Below are 15,053 nucleotides of genomic sequence, written 5' to 3' on the forward strand. Positions count from 1 at the left end.
ACAATATAACAAGGTAAATAATACCCTCATACAGGTAAACGCTTTTTACTTAAAATAACATACATATGATGAAGCGTTTTACCCTTTTTAAGCTTTATTTTATTTTATTATTTTTTAATTTTTTTAAGATTTTATCTGTTTTGGGGGGGTTCCTGGGTGGCTCAGTTGGTTAAGCGGCTGCCTTCAGCTCAGGTCATGATTCCAGGGTCCTGGGATCAGGCCCTGCATCAGGCTCCCTGCTCAGCAGAGAGCCTGGTTCTTTCTCCCCCCTGTCACTCTGCTTACTTGTGCTCTCTCTCTGTCAAACAAATAAATTATATATATATATATATTTTTTTTTTTTTTAAGATTTTTTAATGTATTTATTTGACAGAGAGAAATCACAAGTAGATGGAGAGGCAGGCAGAGAGAGAGAGAGGGACCCTGCTGAGCAGAGAGCCCGATGCGGGACTCGATCCCAGGACCCTGAGACCATGACCTGAGCCGAAGGCAGCAGCTTAACCCACCGAGCCACCCAGGCGCCCCAATAAAATATATATTTTTAAAGATTTTATTTATTTGTTTGACAGAGAGATATACAGCAAGAAAGGGAACAAAAGCATGGAGAGTGGGAGAGGGAGAATAGGCTCCCCAGAGCAGGGAGCCTGATGGTGGACTTGATCCCAGGACCCTCAGGTGATGACCTGAGCCAAAGGCAGAAGTTAACGACTGAATCACCTGGGCACCCTTCAATTATTTATTTTAGAGAGAGAGAATGCTTGCAGTGGGGAGGAGGAGAGGGAAAATCTCAGACTCCCCCTGAGTGGGGAGCCTAATGTGGGGATTCATCTCAAGACCATGAGATCACCATCTGAGCCAAAATCAAGAGTCAGAAGCTTAATTGAGCCACCCAGGCGCCCCTACTTTTTTTTTTAAGATTCTCGAAGTGTATCATCCAGTAAAGGGCAGAAAAGGGACAAATCTTAAGTATATGACTTATTGAAAAGTTAACATACTTATCATCCTTACAGCTACCACTCAGATGAAGATATAGGTCACTTCTGGCACTCAGAATTTCCCCTGGCTCTCTTTTCCAGTTAGAAACTTCAGAAATTACAACTATTTTGACCTCTGTCTCCATCAATTAATTTTTCCAGTTTTAAACTTCATATAAGTGGAGTCATACAGTATATATTCTTTTGTATCTGGCCCCTTTTACTGTGTAATGTCTGGAAATTTGTCCATGTTGCTGTCTATATGAGTAAGAATTTTTTTTTGCCTGTGGCTATGCCACGCTTTATCCATTCTCCTATTGATAAAATTTGGAATGCTTCTGATCGTTGGCCGTTACGAATAAAACTGTTAACGTTTTTGTGCATGGGGTTTTTTTGGTTCAAGTACCACAGTTTTTAGTTTTAGTAAATATCTTCTTGAGAAATGTTTTGTCATTTGCTTTATGCCTTTAGGACTGTTTCCAGAGATTTTAAATGTTTTCTTCTTGTTTTGTTTTGTTTAAATTCTTACCAGTTTCATTGGAGAGTGGGTGTTAAGTAGCTCCTCAACAGTGTCATGGTGGAACTATTTCTGTCACATATCTCCCAATCTGGGTTTGCCTTTTCACTCTTTGTCTCTAGAAATTCTAATTTTGATAAAGTTCATCTTTTAAATAGTTTTCTTTCTTACTACTTTCTGAGTCCTGTTTCAGAACTCTCTGCCTCCCCTAGCACATAAAGGTATTATCCTGTACTTTTGAAGCTTTAAGGTTTAAGCTTTTACAGTTAGGGCTGTGATCCATCTTAATTAATTTTTTGTGTCCTGTGTGAAGTATTGTAGGGGTCAGGGTTCTTTTTTATTTTCCATTCAGATATTGAGTTGTCCCTTATCTTCCTGCTGAATTCTGTTGACACAACTTTGTCATAAATAAAGTGGCCATACACATGTGGATCTGTTTCTGGACTTTGTTTCTGCTGGCCTTTTTTTCTATATATATATATTAATACCACATTGTCTTATTTATAACTGTAGCTTTATTTTTTATTTTTTTAAGATTTTAATTATTTGAGAGAGGGAGAACAAGAAGCAGATGCAGGAAACCTGACGCCAGGTGCAATTCTAGGACCTGGGGACTGTGACCTGAGCCGAAGGCAGATGCTCAACCAGCTGAAATACCCAGGGCCCCCTAGAACTGTAGCTTTATAGTAAATCTTGAAATCTGATAACGTAAGTTCCTTAGTTTTATTCTTTAAGATTGGCAATTCTTAGTTATTTCCTTTTTAATTTTTAATATTTATTTATTAGGGATACAGAGCACAAGTAGGGGGAGAGGGAGAAGCAGGCTCCCGCAGGGAGTCTAGTGCAGAGCTCAGTCCCAGGTCGCTGGGATCAGGGATCATGACCTGAGCCAAAGGCAGAGGCTTAACCCACTGATCCACCCAGGCACCCCTAAGTTATTTACTTTTATAGGTAAGTTTTTGAATCTGTCAGTTTATCCCAAACAAACTAATCAAAACCCTGCCTTTTTTTAAATAGTGCAGTTGCATTGAATTTAGCAATATTGAAACAACGAGTCTTCTAATCCTTGGACATGGTATGTTTCTCTATTTATTTAGGTCTTCTATAATTTCTCTCAGCAATGTTTTGCAATTTTCAGTGTAGAATTCTTACACATATTTGTTTTAGGTACCTAGCTCTCTCTCTTTCTCTCTCTTTTTTAAGATTTTATTTATTTGAGAGAGAGAGCACTAGGGGTGGTGGGGGGAAGGGGCAGAGGAGAGGGCCAAGCAGATGAGCAGGGAGCCTGAGTAGGTCTCGATCCCAGGACCCCTGGATCATGACCTTAAGCAGATGCTTAACTGAGCCACCCATGTGCCCCTGGTATCTTGTTCTTGATACTCTCATACACAGTATTTTTAAAGTTTCATTTTTCAGTTGCTACTAGTGTGTACGAAAATACAGTTGATTTTTGTATGTGACTTTGTATTCTGAGCATTGCTAAATTTACTTCTTTAGAAATTTTGCAGATTCTTTTGCATCTTTGGTCATGAGTGGTATTGGCCTATAATCTTCCTTTTTTATAATCTTGCCATTTATTTTTATTTTTTATTAAAGGTTTTTTTTTTTTTTTTAATGTGAGAGAGAGCATTGGTGGGGAGGGATAGAGGGAGAGAGGGGATCTCTCTATCACACTTGATAAAATACTGACGCTCATACCCTTTGAGTTTCGGAAGAAGACACTAATGACATAGGAATATTTTTAAAGATTTGACTCAAAGTCATTTTAGTGAGAGAACACGTGCTCACGTAACACACACACACACACACACACACACACACACGTTCCCTCTAGCTGGGGGAGGGGCAGAGGGAGAGAATCTCAAGCAAACACCTGTGCCGAGTGTGGAGTCTGATGCAGGGCTAGATACCACGACCGGATCATGACCTGAGCCAAAACCAAGAGTTGAACACTTAACTGACTAGAGTCACCCAGGGGAGTCATTTATAGTAATACTTTATTTTATTTTATTTTACTTTATTATTTATTTTTAAAGATTTTATTTATTTATTTGACAGATAGAGGTCACAAATAGGCAGAGGCAGGCAGAGAGAAAGGGGGGGAAGCAGGCTCCCTGCTGAACAGATAGCTGAATGCAGGACTCGATCCCAGGACCCTGAGATCACGACCTGAGCCAAAGGCAGAGGCTTAACCCCCTGAGTCACCCAGGTGCCCCATAGTAATATTTTAAAGCCAATCCCAGAAATCTTAACATCCTATCAATAACTGTTACAGCGACTAGCCTATAAGAAGACAATGGAGAGAAAATAATCAGAATGCATAGTCCATAGCAGTTGTTTCATAAAACTTTTATTTCAGTTATGTAATTGTGTCTGGGTTAGGATTTTAAATGTATTTCTTTGGTATTACAGTCAGAACACCTAGGAGCCCACTCTCCCAGAAGGTTGTCTTTTAGGAGTTTTCTGGCCACATGAAACCTTTGCTCTTGTTTGTTTGTTTGTTTTGAGGCTGTTATTTTTCCTTACAGTTTTACCGAGGAAGCCTATTGTCTGTAGACAATAAACTGCGTCTATTTAAATTATACAATTTGGGGGCGCCTGGGTGGCTCAGTGGGTTAAAGCCTCTCTGCCTTCAGCTCAGATCATGATCCCAGGGTCCTGGGATCGAGCCCCACATTGGGCTCTCTGGTCAGCAAGGAGCCTGCTTCCCCTCCTCTCCTGCCTGCCTCTCTGCCTACTTGTGATCTCTGTCTGTCAAATAAATAAATAAAATCTTTAAAAAAAACATTATACAATTCAGTGAGTATTGACAGTGCAACCATCACAACAAAATAAAGAACATATCCATCATCCCTAAAAGATTCCTTACTTTGTCTGCTAACCCTAGGAAACCACAGATCTGCTGTTTTGTTGGTTGTTTTAAAGGTATATGAATAATGAATAAAACATTTTTAAATAGGCTTTATTTTTTAGAATAGTTTGGTTTACAAAAAAACTGAAAAGGTAGTATAGTTCCTGTAAACAAACCTGTACCCAATTGTTCCTATTACTGACATTTTGTTAATATTGTACATTTTTCATAGTTAACAAACCAATATTGTATGTTATTAAGTAAAATCCATAATTTATTTAGATTTCCTTAGTTTTTCCCAGTATACTTTGTTCCAGGATTCTGTCAGATACCCTATTTTCTTAGTTTTATGTCTTCTTAGGCTCCTCTCGGCTGTGACAGTTTCTCAGATTTTTTTTTAGAATATTTTATTTATTTATTTGACAGAGAGAGGGAGATCACAAGTAGGCAGAGCAGCAGGTGGGGGGGTGGTGAGGGGGCGGTGGGAAGCAGGCTCCCGGCTGAGCAGAGAGCCCAATGCAGGGCCTGATCCCAGGACCCTGAGACCATGACCTGAGCTGAAGGCAGAGGCTCAACGCACTGAGCCACCCAGGTGCCCTGTTTCTCAGATTTTTAATGACTTTGACAGTTGGAGTAGTACTGGTCAAGTATTTTCTAGGATGCTTCCGCAGTGGAATTTGTCTGTTCTTTTTCTATACGTTTAGACTGGGGTTATGGGTTTTTGAAACTGATCTGTTCTATGTAAAGAAAAATATCCTAAAAAGTAGAGTAACCTTACTTCTTAAGGCTGCAGTGACTCTTTTGAGAGTAAAAAAATAATCCTGAAACACTGTGCAGTATCTGGCATAATACAAATAATATAATGAAAAAAGAGCCCTGGACACACCTGGCTAGCTTAGTCAGTTGAGCATCTGACTTAGTTACAGCTAAGGTCATGCTCTCAGGGTCTTGAGATTGAATCCCGCATTGGGCATTGTACTCAGCAGGAAGCCTGCTAAAGGTTCTATCTCTTTCCCCTCTCCCTGCTTGTGTGCTCATGTGCTCGCTTGCGCTCTCTCTCTCCCTCAAAATAAATAAAGAAAAAAGAGCCCTGGACTAAGCATAAATGCCTTTTTAGTATATCTTGAAAGCACTTTGTTTTTTGCTTGCTTCATAGAGACCCTTCATTAAAGTTTTTTGAATCCCTTAAAAAAAAAAAAGACATTTACCCATACCTTCTTAAGTTATTCTTAAATATTTCTTTTTTTTTTTTTTAATTTTATTTATTTATTTGAGAGAAAGAGCAAGTAGCAGAGAGAGAAGGAGAAGCAGACTCCCTGCTGAGGCAAGGCACCTGACAGGCTCCATCCCAGGCCTGATCATGAACTGAGCTGAAGGCAGGCGCTTAACTGACTGAACCATGCAGGCAACATCTTAAATATTTCTCTAAAATAGGGGTTCCTGGGTGGTTCAGTTGGTTAAGTGTCTGCCTTTGGCTCAGGTCCTGATGCCAGGGTCCTGGGATCAAGTCCCACATCGAACTCCCGTTGAAAGCCCTGCTTGGTGGAGAGCCTGCTTCTGCTCCCTCTTCAGCTCCCCCTGCTTGTGTACTCTCTGTCTGTGTCAAATAAATACATAAAAATATTATTAAAAGAGCTTTAAAAATATATTTCTACAAAATAAACTTATTTAGGCCTTAGATCTTATGGCAGTTGTAGAGACATATTACCCAGAATTAGGATTGATTGCAGGTTCTGTTTTTACCAATGAAGAGTTTTTATAAGGGTTGGCAGTAAGGAAATAGAGCTACCTTGAGATTTCTCTGAAATCTTCCTTGCTGCCATATCACTTAGAAAATTTCACTTTTTGGGGCACCTGGGTGGCTCAGTGGGTTAAGCCTCTGCCTTCGGCTCAGGTCATGGTCTCAGGGTCTTGGGATCGAGCCCCGCATCGGGCTCTCTGCTCAGTCCTGCTTCCCCCACACCTCTGCCTGCCTCTATGCCTGCTTGTGATCTCCCTCTCTCTATCAAATAAATAAATAAAATCTTAAAAAATTTTTTTTTCACTTTTTCAGGTTAATTGTGTTGCATAAATTGCATCCCAGTGCTATTTTTCTCTGTTGCTAGCAAAATTAAAGCTTTTCTTTAAACAAGAATTGGCAGAAAAGAATTAGATCTCTACTTAATTTTTGGAAAGGTTAGGGATTAAGAGGAAAGCATTTGTTACCTAAAGCATTTGTGATACTTTAATAGTGTCATTATAGTGTAGATGTTTGGAAACAAAATGTTAATTTCATATTGGAAAGCTGTTTAAGATTTTTTAAAAATTTGTAGTTAATTTTCTTAGAATGTCCTTGAGGTGGTGCTAATGTGAGAAAATTAAAATGGTCAGTTTTCAGGCCCTTTTGTTGGGGGATAAGATAGGCAAAAAAGTATTTGTCTCACAGGGATAGAGATGTTTATTAACAGCCTTGAAATTTTTTTTTTGTTTGTTTGTTTATTTCTGGATCCTATTCTGTTTCACTGATTGTCTCTAAGCAAATACCATACTATTTGGATTACTGCAGTTTCATGGTAAATTTTGAGATTCACTATGGTAGAATCTTAAAAATTATTCACTGTTTTCAGGATTGTTTTAACTATTCTAGATCCTTTGCATTTTCATATGAACTTCAGAACCATCTTGCCATTTGCTGTTTTTCAGAGGCTGTTGGGTTATGATTGAGATTATGTTAAAATTGTAAATCGGAGAGAATTGATGTCTCACTATTGATTACTTTTAAACTAGTGTATGCTATTATATTTATTTAGATTTTCTTGATATCCCCTTAACAGAGTGTTTTGTTTTCAAGGTAGAGTTTTTACACATCTTGTTCATTAAATTTATTCCCAGTTGTTTTATATTTTCTGTTGTTACCACAAGTGTAGTTTGAAATGTCTGGTTTTCTGTTTGCTTCTGGTATTAGAAATGCAATTGATTTTTGTATATCAAACTTCTGTACTGAGACCTTGCCAAATTTACTAGTTGTAGTCATTTTTTTTTTAAGTAATCTCCACCCCCAGTGTTGAGCCTGGTGCAGGGCTCGAACTCAACAACCGTGAGGTTAAGACCTGAGCTGAGGTCAAGAGTCTTGACACTTAACCAGCTGAGCTACCCAGATGCCCCTAGTTTTAGTAGATTTTTTTTTAATATTTTATTTATTTATTCGACAGAGAGATCACAAGTAGGCAGAGAGGCAGGCAGAGAGAGAGGAAGAGAAGCAGGCCCCCTGCCGAGCAGAGAGCCTGATGCGGGGCTTGATCCCAGGACCCTGGGATCATGATCTGAGCTGAAGGCAGAGGCTTTAACCCACTGAGCCACCCAGGTGCCCCTAGTTTTAGTAGATTTTTTAAATTAGTGTCTTGGGATTTTTTTTTTTTTAAGATTTTATTTATTCATTTGACAGAGATCACAAGTAGGCAGAGAGGCAGGCAGAGAGAGGGGGGAAGCAGGCTCACTGCTGAGCAGAGAACCCGATGAGGGGCTCGATCCCCGGACCCTAAGATCATGACCTGAGCCGAAGGCAGAGGCTTAACCCACTGAGCCACCCAGGCACCCCATGTGTCTTAGGATTCTTTTGCACGACTAGTCATGTCATCAGTGAAAGAAACAATATCATTTTGTGTGCCTTTTATTTCTTTTTCTTAGCATTATTGCACTGGCTAAGACCACCAGTACTCACACTGAATAGAAGTGGTGGATTGAACATCCTTGCTTTCTTCCCCCATTCCTTGGAGGAAACCACTTAGAGTTTAGCACTATGTATGATGTTAATTAACTATACATTTCTTTGTAAGTGCTCTTTATCTGATTGTTGCCATCTCCTTTCCTGGTTTGCTAGTTTGCTTTGAGTTATCATCATGAATCTGGTGAGTTTTGTCACATACTTCATCTGAGTATATTGAGATGAACTTTAGGATTTTCTTTTTTATTCTGTTAACATTTGGATTACATTAATTGATTTTCTATGATTTATTAACCTTTTATTCCTGGGATAATCCCTACTTATGAGGTATCTTTATATATATATGGATTTGGGAGCACCTGGGTGATGCAGTTGGTTAAGCCTCGACTCTTGATTATGGCTCAGGTTGTGATCTCAGGGTGGTGAGATCAAGCTCTGTTGTGGGCTGTGCTATGCACAGTTTTCTTAAGACTGTCTCTCCCCCCCACCCCTACCCCCACTCATGCATACAGTCTCTCTCTAAAATAAATACTCTTTTATATGTGCATTTGATTTGCTAATACTTCGTTAAGGAATTTTGAGTCTTGTGTTGATGAGAGATACTGATCCATAACTGATTTTTTTTGTAATGTTGTTAGGGTTATGCTCATCCCATGTCATGATTGAAAAGTGTTCTTGTTCTCTTCTTTCAAAAAAAGAGTTTATGTAAGATCGGTCCTATTCCCTTAAATGATTTTTTTAAATTATTTTATTTATTTATTTGACAGATAGAGATCACAAGTAGGCTGAGAGGTAGGCAGAGAGGGAGAGAGGGGCAAGCAGCCTCCCTGCTGAGCAGAGAGCCTGATTCGGGGCTGGATCCCAGTACCCTGGGATCATGACCCGAGCCGGAGGCAGAGGCTTTAACCCAGTGAGCCACCCAGGCATTCCCCCTTAAATAATTAATTAGAGTTTTCTTTGTTGGGAGATTTTTATGCCCTTCCGTTTTAAACTTTTTTGTTTCTTCGTATTTAAAGTGTGTCTCTCTCAGAAAGCAAATATTTGTGTCTTCTTATCGTATCTTCTTATTTTCTTATTCTGAAAATCTTGCCTTTTAATTGGAATTTTTATTTTTTTTCTTTTTAAGGATTTTTTTTTTTTAATACAGAAAGGGTAGCACAAGCAGACAGAAGAACCAGGAGAGGGAGGAGGAGAAGCATGTTCCCTGCTAAGCAAGGAGCCAGATGTGGGGCTCAGTCTCAGGACTGGGATCACCATCTAAGCTGAAGGCAGTCGCTTAACCTAGCCACCCAGGCATCCCTTAATTGGAGTTTTTAAATCTACTATTCATATATTATATAAATTGATAGGGCTGGATTTGGGTTTGTCTCATTTGATTTTTGTTTTTTTGGTTTTTTTTTAATATTTTTATTTATTTATTTGACAGTGAGAGATCACAAGTAGGCAGAGAGGCAAGCAGAGAGAGAGGGGGAAGCAGGCTCCCTGCTGAGCAGAGAGCCCGATGTGGGGCTTGATCCCAGGACCCTGAGATCATGACCTGAGCCGAAGGCAGAGGCTTTAACCTGCTGAGCCACCCAGGCGCGCATGTCTCATTTGATTTTTATAATTATTTTACTGTTCCATTTTGATTCCTCTGTTAACTTGTTGTCTGTTCCATTTTGCGTATATTTTTAGTGATTTTGCCGGAGCTTGTGATACGGATCATCAACCTCTCACAGACTGTACTGTACTATTCACATGAACTGTAGATACCTTACAACAGTGTAACTGTATTTATGTCCCTGTCTTTTGTGTTACAGTTGTCATATATTGCATTCTCTATGTTGTAAATTATAATATGTTATCATTTTTACTTTAAACATGTTGGTAAATTTTTAATTTTGTTTCTTAAGAGATTTTGTTTATTTGAGAGAGAGAGAGCAAGATGAGCCAGGGTAGGGGCAGAGAGAAGAGGGAGAGGCAGACTCCCTTCTGAGTAGGGAGCCTGACTCAGGGCTTGATCCCAGGACCCTGAGATCATGACCTGAACTGAAACCAAGAGTTAGACACTTAAATGACTATGCCACCCAGGTGCCCCTGGAGCTTATAATCTTTTAGGAAGAACAACAAATAGCAAATCATTATAAGTTTGCATACTATTTTACATTAGGTTTGAGGTTAATAAGAGCAGTATATTTACCAGGACTCGATATTGAATCATATTTAAAAATGCTGAGGGGTAGCTGGCTAGCTCAGTCAGTAGAGCATGCAACTCTTGATCTGGCGGTTGTGAGTTCAAGCCGCACATTGGGTGTAAAGATTACGATCTTTTGAAGTAAAATGTTTAATAATTTTTAATCTTTTGAATAAAAACTTTTAACAAGCTATTTTATATTTCTTTATTATGTATTTTATATAGCCTTTTATCCACCACTATTTCCCCCTCTGTGAAATGCAGATTGCCTTTTATCTCCTCAGATTTTTATATTTACTTTTTACAGATCCAGTCATTGTTGAAAATAGTAGTATGGTAGGGGTGCCTGGGTGGCTCAGTGGGTTATGTATAATTAATATAATAATATATAATATGATATAATTATGTATATCATACCACCCATATATAATTAGTGTTGGTATATGTTTTCTGAAAATTTTTTTATATATAAAAATATGTACTTAAAAGTAAAACTCTAGAACCATTCACAGGAAAGCCAGGAAAAATATACATACTACTATTTTCTTTTCTTTCTTTCTTTCTTTTTTTTTTTTTTTTAAGATTTTATTTATCCATTTGACAGACAGAGATCACACGTAGGCAGAGAGGCAGGCAGAGAGAGGGGGAAGTAGACTCCCCACCAAGCAGAGAGCCCGGTGTGGGGCTCGATCCCAGGACCCCGAGATCATGACCCGATCTGAAGGCAGAGTCCCAACCCACTGAGCTACCCAGGTGCCCCATTTTACTCTTTTTTTTTTTTTTTTTTTTAAAGATTTTATTTATTTGACAGACAGAGATTACAAGTAGGCAGGGGAGCGGGGTGGTGGGGGGAAGCAGGCTCCCTGCCAAGTAGAGAGCCTGATGCGGGGCTTGATCTCAGGACCCTGGGATCATGACCCGAGCCGAAGGCAGAGGCTTTAACCTACTGAGCCACCCAGGCCCCGCCGCTTTTACTCTTTTATGTGAAAAAGATAGAGAGCATTTCTTTGAAAAACGAAAACTATATGTACTATTTACTAATAAATTCATAGTTCAACTGTTGCTATGTAAAGAGCCTTTTTCTCAAGTCCAATCCTAGTTCTTTTCGTGAGGGCCCAAGTAGTATCTGCTTGGCCTTTTGTGAATTAGAGATGTCAACATAATTGATTATTTCCCTCCATCTTTTCATTTTCCTCAGCTCTTTCACTAAATAAAACTCTCTTTACCTGTGCTCTTAATTTGAGTGATTGTTATCTCTTATTAAAGAAAAGCGTTTCAAGAAGCTAGGGGCTATATGTTTCTAAATTATTATTAGTAGAACCATTGCAGATATTTCCCAGTGACTTTAATTGTTCTCTGTAGAAGACTCACTTGAGAACCCAGTGTAATATGTTAACTGAGTGAATCTTTTCTCCTTTTCATTTCAGTTGGAAAGACATCCTTGATCACCAGATTCATGTATGACAGTTTTGACAACACCTATCAGGTAGGTATTTTATTTTTGCTAATTCAGTAGTTGTTTCTGTTTTGTGTTAGAAGTATTATTTAAGGTCTTTTTAAAAATCTGCTTATTTACATAAGAGCACTTTCTGTCATCTGTAAAATGCTGAATAAATACCAAGTATAGCTGATTTTGCTCATAGTCCTCAATCTTTGCATTTGATTTCTTTATTTCCTCTCCCAAAGTCCATTGAAAGATAATCACTGATTACCATCTGGGATTGAGGTAGGAGTGATTGTAGATATTCTCTTATGTGGCTCAAGCCTAGGATTTTGTGACCTTTTGATCTGTACTTAAAGTCAAGGATAAATGAATGATGTAATTAGAAATCATTAACAGAAGGAGATTTGGGATTTTCACAAAAATGTGGAAATTAAACAGTACATTCCCAAATAATCAGTGAGTCAAGGAAAAAAAAACCTCAAGAAATTTAGGAAATACTTTGAGGCAAATGGAATGAAAACAAAACAAAACAAAACAAAAAAACCACAACATACCAAAATTTATAGGATACAGCTAAAGCAGTGCTATAGGGAAAAGAAGAAATACATTAAATCAATAATTTAACCTTCTACCTTAAGAAACTAGAAAATTAAACTAAACCTAAAACAAGCAAAAGACACATGACAAAGAATTTTATATCCAACACACAGGACTCTTAAAATCACATAATAGTAAAGAAGTACTAATTTTGACAAGTTTTGATAGATGTGTACACCTGCAGAACTATCACCACCATCAAGATTAGGGACCTTCTTATCATCCCAAAAAGAATTTGTCTTAATTAAGCCTTTTACTAAAAACCATAAAGATCATAGAACAGAAATGACTGATATATATAAATCTGACATTTTGGGAAAGTTCTTAAAAAGCTAATTAGTATATACTGTATATATTTTATTACCATTCTTTTTTTTTTTTAAGATTTTTATTTATTTTTTTTTTAGTTGAGAGAGAGACAGTGAAAGAGAGAGAGCATGAGAAGCGAGAAGGTCAGAGGGAGAAGCAGACTCCCCATGGAGCTGGGAGCCCGATGCGGGACTCGATCCCGGGACTCCGGGACCATGACCTGAGCCGAAGGCAGTTGCCCAACCAACTGAGCCACCCAGGCACCCCTATTATCATTCTTTAGAATATTTCAGAAATGGTTTAACCACCTGATGACATGAAAAGAGCAGATTTAGAAATGAAAAAGAGTTCAGTCAGTAAGAATGCTTCAGTTTCTTCTGGACTCCATTAGGTCAAATATCCCAGATTTTCTAGGTCTCTGCAACTCTACGGCCTATAGGTTTTACCAAGAGGACCTTCTCTTGTGTATGGTGTCTTGATTCTGAGCAGTGCTCTGTCACTTCTCATCAGAAGAGCTACAAATGCCAGTTTCAGAGATTTAACAGAAGGATTGATGTCTTTGAGCCACATGTGGAAAATTCCTGAAAAGTATAAGCTCAGATCTTTGGGAGTAGAACTGCTACCGTGAGCTAAAAAATCTGAACTAGGGTCAGAGTCTTAGGCTAAAAGACTTTTTAGCTGGAGTCTTTTTAGAGTTCTTTGGGTGTTTCTAAAGGATTTTGTTATACCCATGTTCCGAGTGAAATTAAGATTTTTCGGGCGTACCTGAAAGTACATACCTGTTCCTTCTTGCTGCTGTTCAGTCAGACATATAAAGGCTAGTAATGTTGACATAAGGGTAGTGATATTGATAGAATTTGACAGATAAGGAAAGATTGTGATTGTGGGAAAATTGTTGCTAATAAAGCTAAAGTATCATTATACTTTGGCATTCATTGGATTTGCTAATTAACAATGTGAGTTAAGTTTTTATAACAATTAGATACAGTCCTAGATGTTCTTTTAGTTTAGCTCTAACAAGAAAATTTAGATGGTATAGTACCCTAGATCCTTATTTAGGTAAATCAGCTTGATAGTATGGTTAAGTATTATCTTTGAATATGAAGAATTGACTTTTATGTGGTTAGCTGCCAACTTAGTTTTCAGGTGAAGAGTTCTTCATTGAATCCTTTGAAGATTCTCTATTCCCACCCCCACCACACCTTGCTAGAAATTTATTATTGGGCTTTTATATGAGCCATATGTAATATATATATCAAACTTAGTTTGTGTGAAGTTTTAATTCACAAAAATGATAAATATTATGTTGTTAATAATTCATGTTCTAGGTATGATTCCTTTCCCTGAATTAATTTCATTTTAAAAAGGAGGAAGCTGGTTGGCCAGAAGAGTCTTTAACTGTCCAAAATTTAGACAGTATTTCAGAGTGAAACAAAAAACTATTCTTTCTAACTAGAGAGTCTAGAATTGAGTCTCTTACAGTTGCTCTTGTTTTTCACTACTTACCTTCTTTTTCACCAGTTATAAACCCACAGATTTTCCTAACAGTTTAGAATATATGAGCTTGAAGCATATTATGTTGCTATTTTTATAATTCAAAAATGACAGGGTATTGTTAGTTTTACATGGTTCAGCTTAATATAAATAAGCTGAAGAAAGATTCCCACAGTTAGAGTAGATTCATTCTTTTTCCTGTTTTTTGTTTTAAACTCATTCTTCTATATGAGAAAAAGCATATTGCTCAGACTAACCTTTGAGATTATTTGGAATTTAGGAGATTTCTTATTCCAAAAGCTATTACAGATCAACAGTAAACATAAATTCACCTTCATGGTAGACATTAAAGCTATCTGTGATATCTGTCATAGAAACCTCAATATTGAACGCCCAACCTACATTAACCTAAATAGGTTGATATGTCAAGTTGTGTCCTTCATCACTGCTTTCCTCAGATTTGATGGAGCCCTGAATATTGAACTGACAGAATTCCAGATTAATGTGGTACCCTATCCCTGCATCGCTTCTCTCTGGCCACATAATGATTCTGTCATCTCTGCTGAGAAATCCTACCATGAACAGCTTTCTGTAGCAGAGATCACCACTGTATGCTTTGAACCAGCCAATCAGATGGTTAAATGTGATCCTTGCCATGATAAATACATGGATTGTTACATGTTACACAGTGGCGACATGGTTCCCAAAGATATCAGTGCTGCCATTGCCACCATCAAGACCCAGGTGTGTACCGTCCAGTTTATGGACTGATGCCTCACTGGTTTCAGAGTGGGCATTAATTACCAGCCTCCCACTGTGGTACTTGGTGGAGACCTGCCCAAAGTACAGTGAGCTGTGTGCATGGTAAGCAACATCAGAGACATTTCTGAGTCTTGGGCTTGCCTGGACCCCAAGTTTGACCCGACGTGTGCCAAGCATGCCTTTCTTCACTGGTATGTGGGTACGGGCATGGAGGAAGGCCAGTTTTCTG

At 38.3% G+C, this 15,053-nt stretch overlaps 1 protein-coding gene across 3 annotated transcripts in view; it reads left to right on the plus strand.

The window, feature by feature from the left end:
* RAB6A (RAB6A, member RAS oncogene family) overlaps positions 1-15,053 on the plus strand; it is a 121,595-nt gene that overhangs the window by 73,959 nt on the left and 32,583 nt on the right. For all 3 annotated transcript variants that reach the window (XM_082749794.1, XM_082749792.1, XM_082749793.1), the window contains exon 2: positions 11,646-11,704. In XM_082749794.1, the coding sequence (XP_082605920.1) occupies positions 11,675-11,704 (30 nt within the window). In that variant the 5' untranslated portion in view covers positions 11,646-11,674. The remainder of the gene's footprint in view (positions 1-11,645; positions 11,705-15,053) is intronic.

The sequence above is a fragment of the Mustela nivalis genome (assembly GCF_964662115.1).
Source record: "Mustela nivalis genome assembly, chromosome: 9".
In the NCBI taxonomy this organism is placed as follows: Eukaryota; Metazoa; Chordata; class Mammalia; order Carnivora; family Mustelidae; genus Mustela; species Mustela nivalis.